The 27277-nt window shown below is 43.6% G+C and overlaps 1 protein-coding gene across 5 annotated transcripts; it reads left to right on the forward strand.

Moving 5' to 3' along the window:
- The first annotated feature begins 142 nt into the window (after positions 1-142).
- On the forward strand, positions 143-27085 carry LOC135915814 (CCR4-NOT transcription complex subunit 2-like). Of its 5 annotated transcripts, none has more exons than XM_065448966.1 (14): positions 143-304; positions 6889-6949; positions 10721-10982; positions 11366-11467; positions 11578-11604; positions 12494-12621; positions 13350-13499; positions 14827-14910; positions 15825-15859; positions 16006-16108; positions 17491-17647; positions 21333-21394; positions 23118-23268; positions 24336-27085. In XM_065448966.1, exons 2-14 carry the CDS (start codon positions 6892-6894, stop codon positions 24535-24537), a joined length of 1521 nt encoding a protein of 506 aa, XP_065305038.1. In that variant the 5' UTR covers positions 143-304; positions 6889-6891; the 3' UTR covers positions 24538-27085. The 5 variants fall into 5 exon arrangements, with proteins under 5 accessions (XP_065305038.1, XP_065305040.1, XP_065305039.1 ...); XM_065448968.1 differs by having other exon boundaries at positions 13389-13499; XM_065448967.1 differs by having other exon boundaries at positions 11366-11434.
- The last annotated feature ends 192 nt before the right edge of the window (positions 27086-27277 follow it).

Below are 27277 nucleotides of genomic sequence, written 5' to 3' on the forward strand. Positions count from 1 at the left end.
TCGAAATAAATTACAGTGAATAATTTAGAGTTACAAAATAAGACAAGATATATCCTATGTTGTAAGCGTTATAGTTTTATAAATCATGGTTTTGCACCAATGAACTCCAAAGCGAGCAGTACGAAACTAAAGATTCACGACAGCAGTTTGGACCCTTGTCCGCGAGAGGGCGTGAGTCGTCAAATCGCCATGTTTGTTACCCGAGTTGGTGTTGTGTGAGTGACCGTGCTGGCCCAAAAGTGTACAAAAATAGACCGGACTTCTAGCGTTGTTTAGGATAAGTTAACACGGATTGCCTCATCAGGTGACTACCTCACTTTTTCTGCCTTTGATAATCTCTCCAGGTTTCGGGCGTGCGTCGAAACGGGCACCCGACTCTTTGAGCTATGCTGTCCTACACTGACGCTTGCGGCGGCAGCGGCGGTGGTCGTGTGGGGTAGCTTGTCAAAAAGCGCCCGAGATTGTGGCGTAACGGGCCAGCCTGGATCGGAAACGTATGTCGGTCAGAGCCGGGAGCTGCGCACTGGGCACACGTGTTGCCTAGTGACTGGTGTTTGAACTACGGCTAGCTGTTCCCGCGTAACCTATCCGACACAGACTGTACACTAGTGTCTCTCGCAGCCGACTTTACAGGTCGGCTCGTTTCAAGCACTTCGGCCCCGCACCCCGGGCAAGCGCTGCGTGTGTGTCCACGCCAGCGTGTACGAGAGAGAGCCACTTTGTTTAAAACACTTACATTTCCCGCTCCGCACGCGTACTCGTGCGCGGAGTTTGTTGCTACGACTACGCCAGATACGGTGGGAGGCACGACAGTTCGTCCCTGGTGCTTTTGTGGGGGGGTTAACAAGCATTGTGTTGCGCTGTATGACCTCGCGGTGTTATTGCGAGAGCCCGAGGCTTGCCGTAACCAAGAGGCGTGTTAACGCCTGGCCAACGTTTGTGTAACTGCCGCAGCACTTCGGAAGTTGAGCCGAGTAGTACGGTCACACCTCCTTCGAGACGACTTGCCAGCGCATGCTCCCCGAATTAGCTAATTCTGGACGTCTGCTACGCTGAAACCTCCCCGATACCTCGTTTCGAAACTTCTGCGTGGGCCCGGAAACTTCCTTGACGGTCTTCGAAAGTTTCTATTCTTTTCGAGAGGCCCGTCGCAAGATGGTAGCTAGCGCAACCCCATTGTTCTAGCGGAATCGAGTAGGGCCTTTTTTGCTTGAGTATGATTTGGTCACCGTTTGGGACGTGTTGCCGCCATGGTTTGGTGGGTTACGACCTCAAAATGGTCTTATTTAACTGTCAACTATCGGTTTTGCGAACGTAACTACAGTACATTTCCATAGCCTGCCTTCAGTTTACACGTATGGTGATACGAAAGCTGGTGACAAGTTTTGCTATAGCTTGTCGGTGCCTGCGTAGATTTCGACCAGCGATTGATGGCCCAACGTTCCAGATAACCGCATTGTTTTACTTGCGATTTCCTTTTTTGTACACCCGTTTGGCTGAATACGCTGTGTAGGCCCTTCAAAAGTTCATTGGACTCTCGTCTGTACGTGCTTTCTGTGCTCATATACCTCGCAATCTCTCGCAACGGCTCCCCTTTATAGTAATTTTCATTGTTAATCGGCCAGGACATTCGGAAAATGTGACGATGAAGTGCTAGAACTCTAAATTGCGAGTAAGGACAGACAAAGACAACAGCGGTTATTAGTAATGCACTACATTCTCGTGAATTTCAAGCTCGGATAACTCGAAATTCTGGTTTATTCGAGTATAAAATATGGTGATTTCAACAGATCCACTGCGTTTTCAATGTGTTTAGAAGCTGTGTACTTCCTGCAACTTTCACAAATATTTGTTTCTTCAAACACCTTAGCTTTTCAGGAGCAGAGGAATGCAATGAAAACGAGAGCTGATGAGGGCACATTCACTAGGCAGGAGTAGTCAGACTGTGCCGACGCTTGATATTCAGACTGTGCCGAGGATCGAGATGGGTGCGACTGATCCAAGCTGCTTCGTTGTCACTTGGTTGTTTATATATTTCCGTCCCCCCCCTTATATATTTCTGTGTGCATAATTGAGCTTGCCAAAATAACACATGAAAAGCAAACACACTGATGAGAATGTTTGAAAAGGTGTCGTGCACATCTTGAAACACACCCTATTGAACCGTTGCTGCAAGTTTGAACAGTATGTGTAAAATGTTTTAGTAAAATGATTAGAAAGATCGCTGGGCGTTTATTCTTCAGCATGTTGTGCAGAGGGTTCACTTGTGTTGTTGCTTTCTATATTTTTTTTTAACATCAGGCATATTTGCCAAGGGGCTGGATAGATGCTTTCCAACTTTGCTAGTTCACGTTCCGAAAGAGAGTTCTCGCATTGAGTCCACATTCTGTAAACTTGACAAAACTCATTGAAGAAATCAAAATTCGCGATCTAAAATTGAAAAATTAGATTATGGGGTGTTACGGGCCAAAACCACAATCTGATTATGAGGCATGCCATAGGGGGGACTCCAGAAATTTTGACCACCTGGGGTTCTTTAACGTGCACCTAAACCTAAGTACATGGGTGTTTTAGCATTTCGCCCCCATCGAAATGTGGCCACTGTGCCCAGGATGCAATCCTGTGACCTTGTGCTTAGCAGCTCAATACCATAGCCACTAAACAACCACAGTGGCTAAAATTCCTGATCTGTTGTGCAGCTGCATGCCTTTTGTGGTTCTAAAGATTTAATAAATGCTATGGACTGAAGTACTTGCTACCTAAGGGGTATAATACAATTCATTTTCTTTGTGGTTTCGCTGACTTAATTGTGCGTTCACTTTATATGATCGACTAACAAAAACCAAGTTTAGTTCCATTTAGTTTCATATATATGTATACATATATAAATCAAAAATCAAGTTCTCGTGTGACAAATAAGACAGACATGCAAAAGACATTTTGTATGTTGTATTTTATATGGGTGTACTCTGTATATTTTTTTTAACTATGCGCATGTTTGTCTACATACATGTACTAACCCATAATTCTCTTTGAGACCATATTTTATTCAACTTGTAAGAGTTCGAATTAAAATCTGCAGTCCCTAAAAGATTGAACATATGTCAGTTAACTTTTTATACAAGTTTTCAAAGCATGATTCAGCAAAATAATGGAAATTTTCTCGCTATCTTGCATCCGCTGTTGAAATGTATTATGCTGTCTGAAGATAGCAGGGTGTTATTTTGCAAGTGTCGCAGTCTGCTTAATATGCAGGATTAAACATTAAAAAAAGTTTTCTGTTAAGTTCTAACACATGCCTAAAGATTACTTGGACTAATCATTGATAAGTTAGGATGTTTGTGATTACCTCGTATAAATCTTCTAACCACACACTAAAGACACCATTAGCACAACTGCATGTTGACACCTCACTTTGCCACAATTAGTGCACTTATGTATTATTATTTCCCATGAATGGTTTATGACTGGAATGAGTTACACAGGTATGTCGTATTTTCCAAAAGCACTAAAGAATTCGTTACACCGCGATGGTGTACAATAGCCATGCAAGTGTTGGCACATTGGCACCTCATCTCAACCTTGTAATTTTTTTACCCAATTACCTCAAAGTTAGAGGGTACTTGACAAGCTCTCCCCAAGCCGTTAATAGCATCTTACTGAAATCCTTGAATAAGTGTGTAATCAAAACGTTCTGCCCGTGGTAATTCGTAGGGAAGTAGCTTGGAGGACTTAAATGGAAGTCATAGACTTTTCAATAACAAAGCAATGGAAACCATTAGGTGAGCCGTTCAGGCATCAAAAGATAGCAGGATTAGATAGCAAACACTGGGAGCTGATGTTCTACAGTCGAAACACGAATGTAATAAACCTAATAAAGTGAAGCATTCTGTATATGGAGTAAATGAAACTCGCTGACTGATAGTTGTATAAGGTAACACCTTCCTAGGAGACTGGACATTGGGTGCATTGAACGAGGGAAGTGCCAGCTGCCAATGCCGTCGAGTCATTTGCATACCATATTCAGGGGAGATTTTCCTGGAGGATTTTCGCACTCTCAGCGGCCAATGTAGCTGCACCGATATTATGTTAAGTAAACTGGAGCAAGTCTACACAGTCTTGTGCATCGAGAACAAAAATTACCAACTCGCTACCCACACTTTTGCTTTCCTAAATAGATTTGTTCGTTGCTTCGTTTTCTCTGCTTGAAATGAATCTGCCTACAATGAACCCATCACAAAAGATTGCTTTGTCCGTTATAGGCGGGTTTGGGCATCTCAAGTTGCGTGATGTATTGAACAATTTTTTAGCACACAAACCTGTTCATTATTGACAGGTTTGATTGTAGATTGATTATAGATAGTAGTCAAGGTGAGGGGGGGGGGATGAAGCAGAGTTGAGCAGTCTATAATGTACAGACCGTGTAACCAGTGATCTCTTATTGAATGAAATGAGAGTCTCAATAAAGAAAAACACAACCGAGGAGCTGGCAGGTGATTAGCTGGTGCAGTGAGATTGGGCGCAGTATAGACTGCTATCGGGAGATGAGAGTAATCGGCAACTTCTGTTAGAGGCCTTTCTCCTCAGTAGAGATTGTGAATAGGTTGTTGATATTTGTAATAACTTGCTGGTGGACTAGACATCCAGTAGTCCAAGAAAGTTGGGGGACAAGAAAGCGATGCATGCAGGTGCTGATTGATGATGATTGGCAACAATGCATTCTGCTTTTTTTTTAAATGGCTACAAGCTGTACAGGGCTGCATGCAATTTCTTTATGATGTGAATAAGCTTTAGCCATTATCTTCCTTATCAAAATTCGCGGTATGTGCAAACAGGTTCACTTAAGGAACTACTGGGCCGCTTTGTTGGAAATCCGAGAGAAAAATATTCTAGTGGCTGTGAGAAGATATTTATTTGTTCCATTCTGCTATCATCTTTTTTCAAGTACCAATTGGACCGTTAATCTTCTGCCGTCTTCTGATTATACGTATATATATATAGATAGTCACAATTATATGAAGCCAGCAGTCAATGAAACCAATGAAATCATGGGAAAAGTGCTTGTTTTCTTTTAAATGTAAACATGGTAAATGGAAATGGATGAATATGAGTATTGTGTGTGTGTGTGTGTGTGTGTGTGTGTGTGTGTGTGTGTGTGTGTGTGTGTGTGTGTGTGTGTGTGTGTGTGTGTGTGTACACATAAAGAGAGCAAACTTGTAAATAACATATAAAGTGTGCAAAGCTTACTAAATTAGTGCATTACTTCTCACTCCTGAAAGTACTGCTATACTGAACGTGATTTTGGAAGGAAGTTAGTATTTTACAAGCTTTAATTTGATATCTAAGCTTCTTCATCTTAAGCACTTTCTGGTGCACACACTGATCTCCACTAAAGGGCTGCTGTCCCTTTAGAGCAGCATTAATGGACAGCCCAGTGCCTTGTTGCTGGCACCGTGAATAAATTCACAGCTTTTCATAGCTTGGTAACACCCTGCAGTAGAGGCATCATTTGTCTGAGCCTGTCCTCAATTGCTCTACTCAAAAATCAACTTGCATGTTTGCAATGCTTGTTCATGTGCTAGTTCTCACTTGTGTATGCCCTGCAGTTTAAGCCTTATTGTTTTATTGCCTCGTGTGTAGCATATTTCCTTTGTTGCAACAATAAAATGGGTTGTTGGTGCTGTGTGTTGTCTGTTCTTTCCTGTTCTCACACTTTCGTGGATATTCCACTTCAAGTATGCAGGTTTGAGTGTTGGGGTAGCACAAGATTGTTGAGTGCGCATGACAGTCTTCTTGAACAGTCTTGCTTCTGTGGGTACACATTTACATTTGTAAACATATAAATCAGATTCGTTGTAGTTGGACACATATTTGAGACTCGTAGTTTCTCATAGAGCAGTAGCATTTTTTGTGCATTTGTAGTGCCCTGGCCTTTTGATTCACCTGTGTGGGCTCAAGTGTGGTGCACTTAAGGAGAGTCAGTCTTTAGCTTAGTGTACAACTGGTAATTGTAGTAATGTACATACACTACTGCAGTGGAATATCCACATAATAAGCAAAAGAAGGCAAACATGCAAGTGCCCATACTGCAGTATACTGGCTAAACCATGGAACCCATGTAAGCAGTTCTAGAGAAGTATTTGTATTGTGTGTCTTCACCCCTCAACATGTCCAAGTTTATGCAACATGTCTATACAATCTATCCATAGGCAAGATGACAAAAATATCTAAATTGTGCAGCCTCCCTAGTTGCTCGGGTTACCTACATGTTGATTGTCTAAATATTCCTTTGGTGTTTGGGGCTGCCATGACACACTAAGAGTAGCAATAAACTATGTTAGTGCAGGCATATTATTTTTAACCTAAAACTGCTGTTACTGCACATTTATGCTCTATGTAGCAAGGTCATTGAAGTAAAAGCAATTGCAAGGGCCACCAGTTGGGAAACTCCGCAATTGTGGTACATGAAAGAGATTTTGATGGGACTGAGTGGTTGCCTATCCTGTGTGGACAGTGTGACTGCACTACAGCTGACTAATTCCACACTAACTGTACCTCACATGCAAGTTGCATACATGGAAACAGTTATGAAAGGAGAATTTGTAATAAAAAGAGGCCCTGGAATAAATGCTCAGTAGCACCTTAAACAGCAGAAGCTAACTTCCTGCCTGGCTTTGAGGTGCACATAGGGTTACCATGTATACCATGTATATCAAACAAGGTATAACATTGTGACAATTCGTAAAATGAAGTCAGTGTGAAAGCTTTATTTGGGAATGGATGTTGCTGTTAATGCAGCACCTTCAGTGAGCCTTTGTGCTTTGTTTCACCTGAAGATTGTTCCTGACATGTCATTCAGTGTTAATCACTTCACCACTTTGTCTGCAGATTATGACATCGTCGCCATCACAACCATTTGGATATGGCCAACCTACAGGAAGCTCACTCAGTAAGTTGTCCCTCTGAATTCCCTTAGTCTTCAGTGTGTCATAAAAATGAACAGAACCAGGTTTTCTGTTATTTTCATATGAAGTAGTAGTCTTTACTGGGACCTTCAATAGCGCTTAAGGAGACGGAGACAGACATAGAAACAGCCAGACATGATGCATATGAAACAGTGCTGCGTGTTGTCTGTCCCTGTCTTTTTAAGCACTGCTGAAAGTCCCTATGACAAACTAGCCCAAATCAATGCCTTGGTTAAGTAGTCTATAGATTCCCTAGAAGTGTTGCTTATTTGGCTGGGAGGCCATTTACCTCAGTGAAAAACGTAGCAGTCTCATCCAAGGCCTGAACAGATAACACGTTGCTCAGTGGCTATGGTGTTGGACTGCTGAGCACGAGGTCGCGGGATCGAATCCCGGCCACGGCGGCCGCATTTCAATGGGGGCGAAATGCGAAAACACCCGTGTACTTAGATTTAGGTGCACGTTAAAGAACCCCAGGTGGTCGAAATTTCCGGAGTCCTCCACTACGGCGTGCCTCATAATCAGAAAGTGGTTTTGGCACGTAAAACCCCATAATTTAATTTTTTTTTTGAACAGATAACACAAAGATTCTAATTTATGTGAAACACTCGAATGGGCACTTTAATGTATGGTTTGCTTGTCATATTCATCATTGTAGCTTGTTCAAACTTAACTATAACAATATTATTCGATTCACTTCTTGCACTATTTGATTATCATTTGATTCAGCCTCAAAAATTAATTGCATATGCCTAATTACTTTTCTTGTGCTTCACTAACTCTTCCAAGTGCCATACTATAGTATTCCTGGTGCTGCTGCATACCCCTAGCCTTGCGCAATTAAAGCAATGCCACACACTTTCCACACACTTCCTGCCTTTCCCAAGATAATCTGCACACATGAAACATTCTTAGGCTGATTGTACCAGCTGTAGAAAATTCAATTGAACTAAAATTTTAGGGCAGTTTTTGTTTTTAAGTATAACGAAAAATAATGAAGGTTAGCACAGATTCAGTGAACTTGAGTAATTAGTATAACTTATGCCGAGAACACAATGCGTCATCCCGCTGTTCAAGGCTAGGGGTCACTGATGTCTGTCCCATTTTTTGTCTTCCTCTCTCTCTCTCTCGTTTTTCATTGTTTATTTCATGTGCAAAAGAGTACTATCTGAAGAACTCTAAAAGTCCTCCTTCCATTATGAAGTCTGTAATTTCAGCTAAGCGGGGCAAGATTATCTGATAGCATTATCTGATAAGCTGAGCAGCATGTAGAGGCCTGTGTTTGGTTTCCAGCAGATCTGTTTAACTTCTGTTTTGTTTAACTCCTGATAAGACTAAGAGATTTCCACAGTTCCTTCAGATTCCTCTCAGAGGGGATGCTTGTAACTGAGAAAAAACATCTGCACTTGCATGTGCGTGTCACATTTCTAGTTGGCTCTGTTTCTACCATGTTCTGTAAGTGTTATCAATCCTATATACATGCACATCATTTTAACCGCTTTGTTTTTCTTTTTTCTTTTTAATTTTCAGGTTTGTTTTTAGGCTGTTGACTGGACAAACTTAGAACTTTGTGTGCTGTGTCTGAATGCCCAGTAAGCAGTGGAACAGAATATTATAGGCCTAACGTTAGGGACATGGTAGCCTGGATTAGAGAGTAAACACAGGTAGATGGTGTTCCAATTCAAAGAGTAGAGTCAGGCAAGGTGTGTAATGCATAGAGAAGACAGCTGGTGGTCTATTGGAGCAGCCGGCAGGTTGCCAAGTGGAAGGGAAATGCAGCATAGAATCATTTGTCTCCATTGTCAATACAACTGCAGGGACACATAGGGCAGTGTGCAGAAGGTGCTAGGCTTACAGACTGCAGGTGTGTTAATGTTAACGCATGTTAATGTTAATGCAGTCCTATGTTAATGCAGTAAAAAAGCATTGTAGCGAACATAAAATATGCCGGAGGATTCAGTTATGTGATATTAGTTACTCTGCAGCTGTAGGGTAGACTCAAATGATGTAAGGCAAGTATAATTAGTGATTTATGGAAGTGGCCTTGGGCCTTGAATTGGGTTAGTTAGGCTTGTGATGATCATTGTCGGGAAAGAGTATCAAGTTGAGGTTCTTCCCCTTAGAATCCGATAAGACAAGGCTTGGTGTTACATTTATGAAATGCGTTTGTTTGTTTATAGTACCACCTTGTTTAGGCAGAAACACAAGAAGTTCTTTGAGAAAACGCATGCTAGACAAAAGTTTCACGGGAAAATGGAGACCAGACGTGATCATTAGGGTCAAATGAGCGAAGCCTCAGGGTGGAGCCAACGATTTGACAAGGAAATTTATCTTGGAAAGCACTTTATGCTTTTCGGGAAAACTACTTATAAGCCTCGCGAAATTCACATAGCCTCCTTAGTTGTCTCACTTCTTACCTATATTCTTTTAATTACCATTATTTTAAAGAAAAGCTGCTGCATGGCCTTCCTGCCATCTCCTTAACTATCATAGCTTATCCCTATTTTTTTTAACACTTCCAGATTCTTAAACTTCTCTTCCTTTAACAGGAGGCAAATGTCTGCTTCTTGTAGGTTACACCAGGTTTTTAAAAAAATTTGCTAACTGAACTGCTAAACTCTATATCGGCGACACTGTGCTGCTTTTCAGCAGCATCTGTGTCTTGTGTTTTACACCTCTGGAACAGTTGACTTTTATTTTCTTGTGTGTAAAGATGAGCAGTAATTCCCATTGTGTTTTTGCATAAGTTAGTCTGCTTGGATTTGCATTAGCTGCAGTCTCCGGTCTGGTCCTCGAATCTCACTCTATTCCTACTACACTCACTTGTTTTATGGTCTATGTGTGCTGTCGCTTTTTCCCACGTGTGCTTTTCAAAAAGTTAGTTTCATTGCATTTTTCATGCATAAGAAATGCATCCCCGCTCTCCGCATCATTTACGACACAGGTCCTACTTGATGGTGACTTGCTTCACAAAAAAGTCATTTGCAGAGGCATTGAGAGCCTAGATTGCTGTAAGGACACCATTAGACAGCAGAAAGCACATGCCATGTGTGCAAGTTGGCAGCACTTAAAAAAAAAAAAAGAGAGAAACTTTCAAGAATCTCTCTACTTCTTGAAAGATTGAGGAAACAAAGTTGTTGGGAAAAGTGTAAAGATTCTGAAATTCTCAACAACCATGGTCATGTGACGGTTAGGACTGTAGATATGTGACAGTTTGTAGTTTGCTCCATGTCCACTAAGTGGCAGCATGTACAATCTCCTCCTGCCTGCAGACTTTATGAAGGTAGTCTGCAGAGGGACTAATTCGTCCATCTAAGAACCCTGGGACGTAAGAGGAGTGTTTCTGTGGTTACTTGGAGCTGTTGCATTGGTGCTGTGTGCACCAGGTGGCAGACCTTCTACATTTCCATGCATCACCACCTGTTGCTGCATTTTGCTGTCAGGGCTCAGCCTCACCTCGGCCACCATGTGGAGTGCGTGAGCAGCCAAGTCTGCATCCTTCTCTCTCGCTCACTTTGCATTCCTCCCTCCCCTCTCTCTGCTGTTGCCCTCTGCTTTCGCTGTTCCCTTCCACTTATGCTGTTCCAGTAGTTTAAGAAGCATGCTGTTTTGCTTACCCTGTGACCATCTAGTCACTGTGCTTGGCACACAACAGTGACCACCACCCGAGTCTGTGGCCTCTCCCTTTTCGTGCGCCATTTCATTCACCCTCTCCCCCTTTCTTACTTTCTCCTCCCTCCCCCACTTCTGCGCAGTCCCCTTCTTCCCGTCGGTGTCTCAGCAGCAGCAGCCGGGGGTGCTGCCTGGCGGCGGGGGTTCCCGGGGGGCACCTTTTCCGGACATGTTTGGCGCCGACAAGGCGACCAGCTCATCATCCTTTGGTGACCTGGGCCTGCGGGGCACGCTCGGGGGTGCGCTGTCTCAGTTCCCACCGTCGGTGGCGAGGCCACCTCCGACGAGTCTGTCGGGTTTCCCCCCTGCGTCCCTGCCGCCACCACAGCAGGCATCACCAAACAGGTTGGTGTGCACTGGGCTGTCGGGTGGGGCTGGTGGCGATGGAAAACTCGCTTGCCTGGACTTGCCTGTTGGTTTTTGCCTGTGGGTCAGGACTTGTTTTGTTTAGTGGTCTCTCACTGTCCGCTGTAGCTCTAGCAGTCTAGCATGGTGTTGGGATTTGGAAATCCCTGAATTGGCTATTGTCGGTCCTGTGCATGATTGAGGTTTATTTTGGTTGGCGAAATGGGCATGGAGGCAAAGGATGATGCGGGGTAGAGTGGTTTGCTTGTCTTGCGGCTGTCCTCTGGTATGTAATCCCTTTCCTCCATTCTGATTATTTGAGATTTATTTGCAAGAGACATTTGCAGCAGCATCATGCTCTCCACTATTGCCGTCTCTTGCAGCCGGACTATGCTGACAATTGGGTCGAGAGCATTGCCAGGTCAGAGGCAAGTCGGCCCCGACATCAACCGGTTAGTAGGTTTAGGAGCACCACCTCGAACAGGGTGAGTCCTGAAGTGGAAGCCCCTGCCTATTTCAACCTTCGCATTGTTTTTGCTTGTCTTTCTTGCCTAGTACGTCTCTGACTGATGACCTTACTTTCTTTTTTTCACAGGTACACAGACCAGAGTTCATTATGGAGGTAAGAAGATAATGATGATAATAATCTTCCTTACACACATTTACATTGGATACATATGCAGCCTGCATTAGCATATTGCTTGTGTGCGAGGTCGGGAAGTCAGCAGGTTATACGAATAGACAACGGGTCAGTAATTTAATAGAAAATAATAAAGATGCTTGTGTGCCTTCCCTATCCCTTAGGTGAGAGAGAGAGGTTAAAGCATTAAAGGAAAGATGGGGAGAATAATCAGAGGATATCTCCTGTTGGCTACCCTGTGTTGAGGAAGGGGAAAAGGCAGGGAAGATCAGGCAGAAGTGAACGGAAGAATGAGCACTATGAAATGTGTTTGGGAGGACTGTCACTCAGCCTGTGAAGGTGCCACGCAGTCCTACAGTGTCATGCAGTTCTCGAGTTTGAGAAATAAGTTGAACCAAGGGGGCTAAATCATTTGTCAGTAACCAACGCAAGAAGTCAGCAGACAATAAAACCAAGGAAAACATAGGATTGTAATTGAATATGTGCCTAAAGAACATTGGGTATAACGAAAGTATTATTGCATTGGATAACCCTTCATTATAACAAGTTTCAACCGCATACAGAGAAATAAGAGGTTAAAACAAACCGTTACTAAGCTTTCAGTATCTGTCCCTGTCCTTAGCCTATGCTTCACTTTTGTGCTTGGATATTCATGATTCTGGAAGGCAAACTAGCTCGTTCCTTAATGTTACTCAGCTGTGAATATTCCATGAACAAGAATTCAGCTTTGCAAGTTCGTGCTGGCTGAAGGGGTGGTGTTTTTCCAAGTGTCGCTGTCACAGTACCCAATAAAGTTGGTTGTGTGGCAGAATATTGTCCGGTAGGGTAACTTATGCTGGTGTGCTCTTTTTTTTTCTTCTTCATGAACCAGGAACAACGTCCCAGCATCTGGAGGTGGCATATCAAGCTTTGGCATGTCGCACAGTTCTCGTAGCTTCCCTTCATCACAGTCACTCATGGGGAACAGTCTTCAGAGCCAGCTGTTCAACTCTAATCCAGGTACTTGTCCTGGGGTGATTGACTGGGTGATTGATATGTTCAGCTGTAGTACATAACCAGTCACTGATTGATTGATCCAGTCATTGATTCACTGACTGATATTTAACTAATCCAGATGCCTGCAGCTGATTGATCTAACAATATTTTCAGCGATAATCCAGTACTTGTAACTGATTGATTCAGTCATTCTTCAGCTCTGATCCATGTACCTATGACTGATCCATCACTGGTTGATTGATTTGTTGATTAACTGATAGGTTCAGCTCTAACTCAGTAGTTGAAACTGGTCGATTAATTCATCAGTTCAGTTATCGACTGGCTCACTCTAACCCGTGTGCATGTAACTTATTGAATGATTGACCGGCCGCCCTACTTATCGATCGGCCACGACTATTTGGCTGTGGAAGGTTCTGTGATAACTCTTAAGTTGATCTCCGTCACTTAGTGCAAGAACTTTCTACTTTCTCAACTAGGCCATTGTGCATTAACCTATGTGCTGGTTAATTCCTTGTTCCTTTTGTGAATCTCGTAAGATTTTGATGTATTTTAAAGATTTCAGTTTATTCTTATATGGAATACTTGAAATAAAGTGTATACTTGATTTGAGTGTATGTTGTAATTGCCGTGACATAATGAACTGGAACTAGCGTGAGCCAAGAACATGTTGATGTCGTTGTGAAGCTGCACACGAGGTTGACTGTGTTCCGGAAACGATGTGTTCTGGCCAGATGAAAAATCGTGCTCCCCGCTCCTCCTTTCCCTGGCAGCGTTGGACCTCTCCGAGTTTCCATCGCTGACGAACCGGGGTTCCCAAGAGGGGTCGGCGCAGTCGCTGAGCAGCAATCCCATGGCGGGGAGAGCGGCGTACGGAAAACTATGTGAGTTCTGGTGACAGAAAAAAAATTGATCCTTTGAGCTGTGTTGCTGGCGGGCTGCGCTCAGCAGCCGGCCCGTATTGGCTTGGCCGAGCGAGCTGACAAGCCTCAAGGCGTAGCTGCAGCAAACTGTCACTTTACGGTGATTAAAACCCCGTCAGCCAGTTTCAAGGTTTGAATCTGCTGAGCAAATGGTTAATGGTCATGATGCAAGCACTGGCTAGCAGTTTCGGCATCTGTTCAGACGTTGCTAATTAAGTTACACTTGCTCTGTTTGTTAAGCTGCTAATTGGACCTTATCTTCCTAACTGTGTGGCACTGGTAATTGTGTGGGGACAGACAAACATACATTTCAGCTTTTTTGTAGTGTGTTCTTTTGTTCCACTTGAAACAGGGTCCCTGTATACACTGCAGTACTTGCAGCATAGTGCAAACAAAACCAGAATGCAAGAGAGAGACACACCAATAAACACACTGTGTTTGTGTGTGTATGATTGCCTTTAGCCCCGTTTCTATCTGTGCTTTGATGCCGCATAGCATTGCATAGTATGATTGGTAAAAGAGAGCCCTCCTTCAAAGGTTAGGTGTGCTGCCACCTAGGAACGGCTTTCAAAACTAGAAACGTTTCAAAAATTGGACGGTCACTGTTGATCTGCTAGGCAGTGGTTCACAGTCTCCTGCAGCAAATAACGTCTGCCAGGTCGCTGCTAACCTGGCATGTAAGACTCGTTCACATGGAACATCTGCCTTGAGTCACATCTTTCATACTGCACCAGATTTCTTTCACTTTAAATAGCACTAAAGATATTAAGCTGTATTTGTAAATTAAGTTTCTGCAATGGCAGACCAGCAACTCTTACTGTAAAGAGTTTTGGCAGTCAGAAACAATGTAAAAATAAAAAACAAGGGGCAACATTGCTCATGTTCCTACTGTGGTGTCGTGAATTTTGACCGTGTATGCACAGGTGATTTACTTATTGGTAAAGGACTGCATCACATCTAAATAGAATGTAAGACAGCCTGTAAAGTTTGAGAAATTTGCCTTCGCCAAAACGGCCCGAATACTAGAAACAGACACTCGGAAATCCATGGCATCGCTGATGTACTAGCGCTGATGTTTGCGTGGGAAGTCCAGGACAGCCAAGTTTGGTGTTCTTTTTCTCCAGTATTATAGTCAACCTTTTCCCGGAAAACAAATGAAAGCAGAGCATATCGAAAGAATACTTTACCAGACTCAATAAACTGACCGAGCGTTTCTGTTTAATGTCTCTTCAACAATTAGCCCCAACCTGGCCAGTGAAATCTGTGCCTTGTTCTTCCCAACGTGCAGTTGGCATGGTCAAGCAGCCCAACAACGACTCCAACGAGTTCCACATCCACAACGAGGACTTTCCCGCGTTACCGGGCTCGCAAGGTGAGCGCACGTTTCGCCTACATTACATTTTGCTGCTACATTACATAAATTTGCGAATGTATCGAAGTATCTTAATATACAAATGGAAAGTATCGTATAGGATGGAATAATGGCGGTAGTATCTTGAATCGAATCGCAATACATTTGCAGAGTATCTTTTCGTAGCCCTGGCTGTCATGTCAGTTCGCTGTCACTACTTTGCAACCATTTTGCCGTTTGACTCGTCTAATTGCAAGTAATTTTACGGGTGTATTATGGGTATCATCGCATAATGCGAACATAAAAGCATTCGTGAAGATCGTGGTTTTTTCAACAACACAGAGCAGCATCACTTGTATCAACATACTATTGGTGGGCGTCCCTCAGCCAGTAGTCACTCTTTCTAGCGCGTTGCCTTTTTCTACAAACTCTGCGAAGCCGCCGAGCGATAACAACCTGGAAAGAATTTAGTTCCTGCAGCAAAATTTGTTATTTTTTTAATCCATGTCAGACATTGAAAACCTCATGTTATGCCGCCACTGAACCAGTTTGAAAGGCTTGTTCTGGTGACCTTTCAAAGGCAGGTGTCTAATTTAGGCCCTCAGACTTTGTTTACAGAAGTAAGCTAAATATTGGTAAATCGGAGAAAATACAAACTGAGATGGATGAATGGATGGAATAACTTTACTGAAAGGTCCTGCGAGCTACAGGCGCAAGGCCCCATAGAGCGGCCTACTCCCACGTTGGGACTGGGACTTGCCGAATTTATAACTCCGTAGCTCTGTGCCAAGGACAGATGTGGCAGTTTATGTCTCAGTCAAAGTAAAATAAGGATATCAGTTATACCATAGTTTCTTGTTCGATAATTGGGCTTGTGTCATTGCAGTAGTAGTTACAGCGGTACTATAGCTTTCTCTCTTTTTTATTCCTCGCAGGCCAGGAGAACAGTCAGGAAAGCTTAAGTAAACAGGTGAGTTGAGACACTGCTGTTCTTGCTGGTCAAAAGCAAGCTATCACACATGCATGCACATATACAGAAAAAGAAAATAGAAAAGGTGTAAGCTCGCTGGTTTTTTTTTAACACCTGGGTTCTGATGATGCAATGCCTCCTTTCAGACGAGTAATGCCAGCAGTGAGTCGTCGAAAGACAGCAGTGGCTTCTCTAGCGACAAGGTGGCGTCGCAACCAGTCAAGCGGGGCATCCAGACATCAAAAGACGGTAAGCCAAATAAGAGGAACCCAGTAGCTCAATCTTTGTTGTTCTCAAGTTACCGAATAATGCCACAGAAAGCGTAGGCAAGATTGACTGCTCTTACTTAATTGAAATGTACAAATAACGAAGGAATGGCGAGAGGGAAGTGCGCGAAAAGACAACCTGTTACTGATTGGAGCCAGAACCACATTCTGCACATGTGACATCCTACCATTGAACTGCTAAAGTGGTCCCATCCCTTCTTACATTCACTCGAGTATGTGTATTATGTCTGCCATATCTACTCAATTCTAAGCTGACTTCCCAAATTCAGTAGGTCAGAAAACAAAAAGAAAGCTTTGCTCAGATGCAAACCGCTGAGATAATAGTAAATAACAAATGGCATTAGTTATGAAAGTTCAGTGCCAGCCATGTGCTTGCTTCAGTGCACCACAGGCACCACTGTACTGACATCATGCGCTTGGTGCCAGCATTTCAGTATAAGCAAAATTTGAAGAAAAAAAAAACAATAACCGTGTCTGCACTACATGCAGTCAGTGCGGTCAAAATAGTGTACCGCTATGGTGAGCTATAGTACTGTGTGGCCTACAGACTAATGTCTGTAGTGTTGTCTTCCGATTCCTAATGAAATCGTCGAATCGATGCCAACTTAGGAGTTCATAACTCATACAGTGTAATCCTGATTACACATTCCTTGCTGTTGTTTTCCAGGCTACTATATCTTTTCGTTTTTCACTCCTGACCTAATGCCTATTGGCTGCTGTGTATTATGTCCCCGTTTTTATGCATTGCTATTCCGTAATGTTCCCTCATCCTGTGTTGCATTTGAATGCGATAGTCACATAAATTTAGCGGCGCAGAGGCAAATTCAGAAGTGCAAAGTGTCAGATGTGTGCGATGGGCAGTCCCAATAAGTGTGCCATAGCATGACTGTACTTTTTGCCGGCTCCCTGAAATTAACTTCACTGCAATGCAGTTGTGTTATGCAGTGAAACATAAGAGTAGAAAATGGCCACAGTTTTGGAACACATTACGTGTCTGTTAATTATCATGTGTACTGAGTTGTTTCTGACATTGCTGTGGTGACTTGGGGCTGTTTCCACTGTTAAATTTTCTTGGCTGTTACATTTTTTTTCCTCAGTCCCTTGAAACATGTATCAACAGGGTTCTACTGTACTTAAATAATATATATCTGCCTAGATAAGAATAAATATGGTAAGCCTGGGAGTGTCAGCCATTTCCCTTTTCCTTATCATTTCTATATTTCAGTTAAAAAGAACTAATTTATCCTGTGCTTTTTGTGGCCTCTGCTTCATGTGGTCATCTGAGTATCACGTTTATACCCCGCATGCCTGAAAGGTGTCTGTCTCCATCTGTGCTGCCCACAGGGACGGTGACGAACATCCCTGCGGGTATGGTCACGGACCAGTACGGCATGGTGGGGCTTTTGACGTTCATCAGAGCGGCGGAGACAGATCCCAACCTCGTCTCGCTGGCGTTAGGGAGCGACCTCACGACGTTAGGGCTCAACCTTAACTCTCCCGAGTATGTTCGTCATGCTCTTTCTATTTGCATTTGTGGTCCTGCAATGCATGCAAGTTTCCAGAATGCCAGAAACGTGGGCCAATGCCTCTGTCACTGCTACTTTAGCGTGTAAAGTAGCTAATTTCTTATCAACTATTAGTATAATGAAAGTAGCAGGTCAGTGCTACTGGTTACTGCTGCCATCTTGTGATGACAGTGGCAATGACTCTAGCTCTGATGATAGGCCAATATCGCAAGCAAGGTTTCGTATCTGGTTGTTGTAATGTGCAGGCAGCTTCCCGATCCAATTTTTTGAAATATATCTGGTATGTGGTAGGTTCCTGCAGCCAGAAATGAGGAAACAAGCACCTTTCGCGCCTGAGATATCCATGCCGTCAGGTGGTGCTAGCACCTGAGTACTCGTGTCATCTCTCATTGTAGCCATGTGTCTGTGGCGCTAGCTCCTGCTGTAAGCTGAACACCAGGAGACGCGGTAGCTGCGCAGAGAAGACTAACATCAGGTGAGGCAAGTGAGAGAAGCGTCTTGAACACGTCGCAGCTTCCATGCCATTAGTAACAGGAAAAGTGAACGAAGAAAGGGACCCACAAGGGTTTGTGTTTTACACATATTCTACTTCAGTGAACTCTCATTTGAGTGAACTGCAAGGGACCCAAGGAAATAGTTCACTAAACTGAGTATTCACTAGAATATGGAACAGTATAGGGCACAGCAAACATCAAGTCAAAAGTGTGAAATGCAATTTATGTAGTTATGTGCATCAATATATACGAAGTGCGTAACAGCTACGTTGCTGCATATCTCATTTTGAAAGAAAAATCTAATTTTCATTTGCACTGGTGCTTTTAAAGCATACGAGTAACAAGCTGTCCAGAGAGTCCATATTTTTTTTCACTGTGTTTTTTTTTTAATCTGCCTCTGCCATTGCATCTTCCTCTTCGGGACAAACACTGGAAACAATTTCCAGATCTAATAGTTCAGCACAAGCAATGCGTTCACTGTCACTGCCCATAGTCTTCAACCACACAAAGGGGAAAGGCCAGATTTATGCCAGCAGTTTCTAATTGTAGCAGGTGTTACTGTCCATCAGAAGCCTCAAGTTCATTCAGCTGAAATATTTGCTATTTGGAAATTCATTTAACCGCAAGATTTTTGCATAGAATGCATAGCAAAACCACCATGAATTTTCTAAAAGTTCGTAATTCTGAAATGTTGCTTAAACCAACATTTGTACAGTTGAGAATTTACTGTACAGACAAACTATAACTGATACTCTTGCACGTGTGACATATACATATATATAACATACTCTACCTAATCAAGTTTCCCTCAGTGGGATTCAGTAGTGGTACTGGTATAACAACCCTAATTAAAGTTGGTGTTGAACAGCGCATTCCATAAAACCACTTTATTATTTTTGATATCAATTCACTGTCGTGTCTTGCACGTTAAACCTACGCCCTTTATATGGGTCGTTGAGCTTGCATTATGCACATAGAACTTGGGAATCTGCTCTTATTACAAATTCATCTTAACATATTTATATACTAACAATAAAATACTAGCAGCTTCTTGTTTCTCTGTGACAAATGATTCTGTGTTGACTGCAGACATGATAACATCCTTGCCTTACACATTTTTTAGACCTTTTGAAATCGTCACCTATGTATTTACATCTGTTGTGGTTTGTGAGGGCAGAAATGGTGGCAGTCAAAGCAAATTTCAAGAACATTTTTCTAGTACTTGTGACAGGATACAATTAAACAGCTTTGGAGTTGTTTTGCGTTGTATAGTAGTGCTTCTTATCAACAGGCTATTACAGTCGAACCTTGATAAACAAAGTTGGTAAAATCGGCAATTTGCTTTGTTATATCGATATTTCAATCTATCGAAAGTCAACCTTTTACGCAAATAAGTACAGGCGCTGATCGGTTCTTCTTACACGGAAAAGGGCTGCAGAGTTCTCCGAATTATCGGGCAATCGAAAAAACGCAAATTCGAATGAGAAAACAATTCATTTTGATAAATTTGGGAGTCGGTGACGAATGATATGGTTTCGTGACATGTACGTCAACGACATCTTCTCTGTAGTACGAATTAAGCGAAGACAGCCACGCTTTTGCGTGCACTCCTCCCCCGCAGCTGATAGTGTCAGTCTGTCTGAGATGATGCTATCTGGAAAAGCACTGGCAGCGGGGAGCGAATGCTTCATCTGGCTCTTGCTCCAACGGATCACTGAAGCTCAATATTATGCCGACTCCAGTACTAAATGCGTGGTAAGACAGCTTACATGGTGCCATGCCGTCTCGGCACACCCCCTCGTCCCATACACGGCAGATTACCTCTAGAGCAGAGTCTGTGGCTGCGTATGCGCTCAGCTGTGCTTACAGCGATGCGCCACCATGGCTAAAACGGGCAACAACTTCCCTCCACTCCGGCCCCTCGTGCGCACTTGATCGCATTACTGCAAGCTCGCTCCTCTCCTTCTTTTCCTTTGCTCGCATAGGACGGCGGCACTCGTGAAGCCACCATCTTCCTTTTCTCACCTTCGCACACTTACACTTGCGCTTAAAGCACACAGGACTTTATACAGAACTTAATGTGGCTCCACTTTGGCAGTCACTCTTGTCGCGCCTCAAGTGATTTGAGATGCGTGTTTGTGAACAGTTGCTTGTAATTCAATCATTTCACTATGTGCATCTGCAGAAGTTTCTATTTATTGTCTTGGCATTACTTTGCAGCGGCAGTGAAATTTCATTATATTAAAGTGGAATACAAACACACTTCGTTATATTGAGGTTCTAAATACATGGTGTTTTATGGACAAGAGGTTACGAAAAGTTAAGTACTTCATTATATCGAGAATTTCGTTATATTGAAGTTCGTTATATCGAGGTTTAACTGTATTGTGACAGGATGAAGGGAGTAGGCAGCTGCTTACAATCAAGTAAGTACAATAAATCTTGAAAAAAAATTTTGTAGAACAAAGAGAGTGTGATTGCACCTGACAGTTCAAATCTTATAAGAGTAATTTTTAGAGATCAGACGTTAAGAGATTAGACTAAGCTTCTTGCAGTTGCATGCAAGGTAAAGTTGACACGTACAGTTGGCACTGAAAGTTTACGAACTGCGAGGTCTGAGAAAAAGCTTAATATTTCTGCAAAGTGGACAGGGAACCTTATATTCCAGCTTTCAGCCTTTTCAGTATATGTGAATAACATATATGGTTTTACTGGCTGCAGTCACAAATTGATAGGAAACTTTGCATTTTCTGAGTTCCCGCAGTCTGTAAACTTAAGACAGTGAGTGTACTTCATTATAAGTAGTTTGAAAAACTACGAAGGAAACTTGTGCAGGTTCCTTGAAAAGAAGTTGTCGCAGTCAAAGAAAAGTTGTCCTGGTCCAGGTATCAAACCCAGGACCACTGTTTCTTGGGTAGTTGTTTTACTAACTGATTAACTGAGAGGTTGTTCTTGAGGCGAGGAGCACGAAAGCTTGCCTCAAGAATGGAGTACCAACTTGCCACACAAACTACTGTTCTGGTGGTGCAATCAACTGACACCCCAAGGCACAGGTGCATTGAATAACATGCTTGGTTTTGCCGTTTTTTTGTGTGTGTGTGTGTGAAAGAGACGTCTCTACATTGGCCGACTGTGGAGAGACATTGTATTCCTGTTTCTTGCCCAGAAACCTTTATCCTGTGTTCGGAGGCCCCTGGGCAGAACAGCCTTGCAGGCCACAGGACATTGGTGAGGGAGCATATCTGCTCTTTTGTTACGTGTGTGCGTGCATGCATGTGCATGCATTATGGTGTTGCACTAGTCCCCACAAAGACGCCAGAACTAGGGTAGGGGAGAAGCGTTGAAGTGTTGTTGGACATAAAGGGTGTGATCTTGTACGCATTCCAAAATCGAACGGAGGTGGTCCGTTCTTTACGTCACGAAATAGGCTGTCCATTCCGTTGCGTTCGTCTGATAGCAGACGACACGGACTGATTGACACCAGATATCACGTCACAATTGACGTCATGGCGTTCGTCACGGTTCAACTTGACCAATCGTGTGCGGCTCGGTGGAACGGACTGCCTCCGTTCTATTTTGGAATGCGTACAAGATCGCACCAAAAATGTATTGAGTATGGTAATTGGTTTTCTGAACTATCCCCTCTGAAACTTCACTCCAGCATGTCAGAAAACACTACTAAAGGGCTTGTGTTAAGGTTAGGGTTAAATAAAGATTTTGAGGTATCAAAACAGTTTGGCTGTCTGGGGTTAACTAGCAGAAGTTCCCAGAGTCTACGGGAAACCGAAGAAAGGTTGCTAAACTGCTCGGCTTAATAGCGCTTTCGTGTTACAGTCAAATCTTGATATAACGAATTGCGCGGGACCACCAAGAACCATTTGTTATTCTGAAAGGTCGTTATAGTGAAAATCCCAAAATTAACCATTCCACTCGCCAACCCATCAGTGCATAAGTTGTCACCGTTTGAGCTATACATGAAAACATTGCTGTTGGTTCTCGGCCCGTGTTGTTGCTATTTGCCATAGATTCTGTCGCCACGCACCACCGAAGCACCGTATAACAAGAGTGACATGCACAAAGCAGATGCTGATGCTGAGAAAACTACCGACAAAAAGGAAGCTCCATGTCACCTCCAAAGCGCAGTGTTTCTGTTTGTTTGTTTTTCACATTCCTTGCCATGGACACCGTAACCGTCTCACTCAAAGCAGACACCTGAACTATTTCAAAGTGCAAGCATGTGTAAACAATACTGTCTTGAAAGTAGAAAGTGCGACCATGTGGCATCCCCTCGAGTATGAAGGTTACATTTGTCCCCGCACGTAGCTGGTATGGCCGCAGAAAGAAGAGTGAAAAATGGAAGACGCGCCTCTGTTGCTAGGCAATACTTGTCCGGTCGCAGCATGCGCTCGCAAAACCCGATGCATCCTCACCTCCACAAAAAATTTACAAAAAGTTTTCTCTCGCAATTTTTTTCTCATTTATTTATTTATTTTTATTATTGAGTGCCGTCTCAGGTTTTCCGAACCCATGCGTCACGGCGACCACTTTCTGCGCCTTGTCGTCTGTTAGCCTACTGTTTCGGCTGCCGTGAAGGAGACACGAAAATCCAAGAATCCCCAGATTTTGGAATATTAGTTCTTAGTACTGAGATGTTGTTAAGGTGACTCCCATGGGAACTGAATAGCGAGCGTTATTCCGAAATGTTTGGCATTCTGAAGTTCATAGTACTGAAATATTTTTACACTGAAACCATTAGAAGTCAGCAGAGGATTTCAGGAAAGTTCGTTAATATAATGTTTGTAGCAAAAACGTCTCACTGTACGAGGAAGTCTGCTGGAGTACCTTTGCTGTCAGAAAGAGTTTTTAACAACCGTGCATGAGATGACGCGTATTAGGTGCTGCTCGCTCCTCCAATAGCGCCTTTTTCTATTCTCGCTCTTCACCATTGCAGACTATCATGTTCCTTCCGAGTACATCATCAACCAGAGCATCCGGGACAAACTGGCAGGCATCAAGCTGAATCGATATGGCGAAGACTTGCTCTTCTTCATCTTCTACATGTTTGGGGGCGACCTATTACAGCTGCTGTCCGCTGCTGAGCTGTAAGTGTCTTTTGCCCGCTTTTGGAGGAATTTGTGTAACAGGCAGGCTGCTGCATGTTAAGGCGTGTGTGTCAATAGGCCTGTTTATTATTATAATTTTTTTTTACCTACACTTAGTGCAGGCTCGTGCGGATCAGTGTAGTGCTGGGCAAAGGCTACCACATATTGTGCTGCATTTGGCTGAATGTATTGAAGCCAAGCTGAACAGACTGCTCGTTGTTTTCTGCATTGGCTGACAAAGTGCCTGCCTTCGCACTTCGCACTGACTGGCTACGTACGCCTTTGCCTGAAATTAAATGCCGGTGTATGACTTCTCCTTCAGTGACAAATCTTATAGACTCCAGCTAAATACATCACAAATGCACAGCCCATGACGACAACTTCTCTATGCATATAATACAGCCTGAAACAGCCTGTATATACGGTGAACTCTCACCCAAGGAAATAGTTCACAAGAATATAAAACAGGGGAGGGCACAGCAGATATCAAGTCAAACGTGTGAAATGCAGTTCACGGAGTAATGTACATCAATATATGCGGAGTGCGTAACAGTTACTTTGCTGCCTATCTCATCTTGAAAAAATATATATATATAATTTTCATTTGCAGTGGTGTTCTTAAAAGCGCAAAAAGTAGCAAAACTGTCAAGAGAGTCTATGTCTTTTTTTGCACTTCCTTTGGCACAGCTTTCTGCTGTCGCATTTGTCACATTTATTAAGCAATATTTTGTGGAATGCAGTCGCTTAGAGAAGGCGCAAAGTCATTTAAAGCCAGAAGGAATAAGTTTAAGGCAAATCCGTGAGCTAGCCATAATTCCTAGACTGGCCGAACCCTTGTACCTATGTTCTCGTAGACACCAGTGCCAAATTTCCTGCTAGTACCTTTTGCAGGAAACTCTACGACTGTAGCAGCGGTGGCAGTGAAATTGCGCCAGTATTAGATGACAAAATCTGGTACCTGCTTCCACTTTTGCCCCCCCCACTGTAAAGCTGCACATTTTGTTGGCTCCATGTGCATTTGTTTCCCAAACGTTTGGTGCATGTGATGTTCTGTAATCGCACCACAGGTACAACCGGGACTGGCGTTTCCACAAAGACGAGCGGGTTTGGATCACGCGAGCGGGCATCTCACCGACGGAAAAGACGTCGACGTACGAGCGCGGGACGTACTTCTTCTTCGACCCGGTCAACTGGCGGAAGGTCGCCAAGGAGTTCCACCTCGACTACGACCGGCTCGAAGACCGGCCGCAGCAGTATCCGCCCCTCTGATTGGCAGACAGCACCCCCTCCAGTCACGTCACCTGTGGCACCCCGGAGCGCTCCTACTGGGCCATGCAAACCAGGGCCGGGGCGCAGAAGTCACCCGGAAAGACGGGCCTGACAACGTTGCAAGTGGCAGTGAGATGGCAGGCAGATGACGCCAGCGCCACCCTGTGGCAGGTTTGGGAATCACAAGAGGAAACGTGTGAAGCTTGTGGAGACGGTTCTAAGACGGCAAGAAGAGGCCCTTGTTCCTAATGGGGAAGCCTTACTGGGGGTTTTCTGTGCAAACGGCTCTCTTGACGGGCCTGCTAGGAGCATCCTCATCATCCCGGTTGCGCCACCGAGTTGGCCACAAGAACACTGCGGTGCTGGATGGCCAAGGGAGAATAGAGCATCTGAGCAGACTGCACAGGGACAGAGGGTCACCTCCCCTCAACCCTCCCTTCTCTCCTCGCAGACTCAGCAGGGTCAGTTGTGTGACAAGCACTCATCATTGACTTGAAAAATGTTAAGAGCGCGTTGCTTCTCATTCAAGTGTGGAAAGAACGGTAAAGTTTTTCATTAAGTTCCTGGCTTTTTGCCAGAAACCCTCATTTGCCTGTAAAAAAACACATTCCTTCACCATTTGTGCTGAGAGAAGACTGCTTTTTTTTTTTGCTGGGCCGAACACTCAAGCGTGCAGTGCCACTGTTTGCAAGTGTTTTTGTTGTTTGCCAAATGAAAGCATTGTTTAGGGCGGATGTGCTGCCCAGAATGAGATTCTTGTCCATCTTAATTATCATAGAGCAATTAGGGAGAGTTTTGATCATACCTTGAATTGCCCGTCACGTGCAAGTCTCTGCCCACGCATGTCTTGGTTTGCATAGTGATCTAAATTAGAATGCAAAAGGCTTAAGCACTGTCTATGTATGGCTTTCTGCCGTTACCGAAAAGTTTGATCAGTTTGGCCTTCCGTGTTTGCCATTTTTTGTCCTGCTTATGTCGTTCGGAGCACAAACGCTTAGAGGTTTCTGTAATTAGGAAGCAACGGCACACATCCGAAAGACGCTTGCTGTGATGGGCCATTTGGATTTTCGCTGCACCACGTCTGAATGCCAGTCTCGTAGCTGACAAAGTGTCAAGAAGAACAGCGAAGGGGGGGAAAAATTTACTGCCCTGCAAGCTTGCTTAGTTACAACACTCACTGCCACGATGATATGGAAGCAATTGCTTGATGTTGGCACCGTGATCTGGAAAGTTCCTAGGACATTTTTTTTTTCATTTTTTTTTTTGAGAACGCCTGCGAGTTTCAGGTATTAGGCTGCAGAGAACAAGGAAGTGACGGTGCTACAAATGCACGAGGAAATTAAACACTGCCGCCCGCAAATCGCACACACACACGCAAACAGAATGGAAGGCCGAGAAAGTGGGCCCGGATTCTGCTTGACCCTAGAGACTGGTTGAGGAGCAAGGGATGGAGTTGGGGGATTAGCACGCCCTCCAGGGGCACCGGACTTCCGCGCACACCACGGTTGGGTGGGTGCTTGGGAAAGCTGGATGACTTGTGAGAAATGCGACGGCACAAGGACCGAGTGACTAGCTGCTTGTGACTGGCTTTCAGCCCCTGTTCTTGACGCCTTTGTGACATTGCTTATAACTAGCCTGTGTTTTTTAAGGCTGATGTAAGGATAATTTACATTGTTCTTTGTTGACGTTAGATGTGGTGGATTTCTGTTTTATTAGACAGGGTCAGTGTTTTCTTCTATTTTTTAAAACTAATTTTCTTTTAGGAGAGAAATGTTGCGTATAAAAAGATCGATGGCATTGTGCAGAAATTGCTCTTTTTAAATGTACTTATATTTTTGATATTTTCTTATGTCATTTTTTTTTTTCAATGCTGCGCCTTGTTTTCATGCAGAGAAAATGTCCACACGTCGTACAGATGTTGTTTGACATCTTGAAAAGAATTCTTCATGAAAGTGTCAACAAATCCCATGGGCTGGTTTGTTTTGAAATGTCTTGTCACAAAGGTCTTAGATATTGCGGTTTTGTTGTGAAGCTAACTGTTTTCCCTTGTACATGTGTAATGTTTACATCGCGGTTCAGTTTCTTTTACTTCCCCTCTTTTTTAATATTGTAATTTTGTTAGGAAAGTGATATTCGTCGAGCCAGCGCCAGGAGCCATCCTTGTTTGCACCTGAAGTGATATGGCTGCGGCATGGTTTGTGTCGTATCGCGCAGCTGGTTGAAAGTTGTGCGAGGAGGTGTTTCTGCGAGGCTGTCTATGCAACGAGAGGCCCGTTCATTGTTCATGCCAAAAAGAAATACACAAAGGTGGTGTTGTACAGTCGGGGGGGAGGGGGATGTTTGTGTGTTTGGTCACGGTGTGGCCAGGAGTCATAACGGCACCAGCCAACCTAGCGGAGAGGAAACGACGGTGCTCCTAGTGTTGAAAGGTAGCTCATGGGACAAAAACTCAATGTACATAAGCCTTCCTTAATTATTTTCAAAGTGTACAAAGGAGCGGCCTTGATACATAGTTGCTTGTCAATAAAAACGATCTCTAAAGCTGTGACCTTTCGTCAGTTTCATTGCTTGTATGTTCTGCAGGCCTGAGGTTCACGAGTGTCGTCAACCTTTTATGAACGACCATTGCCTACAGGCAACACCGAAAAAAACTGGCAGAACCCATCCCATGATGGTTGTCTAAGTTAGTAGAAGAAAGAGTGTGCACACAGACACACATTTATTCAGCTTCCATTCTATC

Source organism: Dermacentor albipictus, chromosome 10 (assembly GCF_038994185.2).
Source record: "Dermacentor albipictus isolate Rhodes 1998 colony chromosome 10, USDA_Dalb.pri_finalv2, whole genome shotgun sequence".
NCBI lineage: Eukaryota > Metazoa > Arthropoda > Arachnida > Ixodida > Ixodidae > Dermacentor > Dermacentor albipictus.

Bases quoted from the DNA above. Each gene is read 5' to 3' on its own strand.
- LOC135915814 (XM_065448966.1), top strand. From the start codon at position 6,892: ATGACATCGTCGCCATCACAACCATTTGGATATGGCCAACCTACAGGA. The intron at 6,950-10,720 runs GTAAGTTGTCCC...ACTTCTGCGCAG, and splicing joins ACCTACAGGAAGCTCACTCA to TCCCCTTCTTCCCGTCGGTG. The intron at 17,648-21,332 runs GTATGTTCGTCA...TTTCTTGCCCAG, and splicing joins CTCAACCTTAACTCTCCCGA to AAACCTTTATCCTGTGTTCG.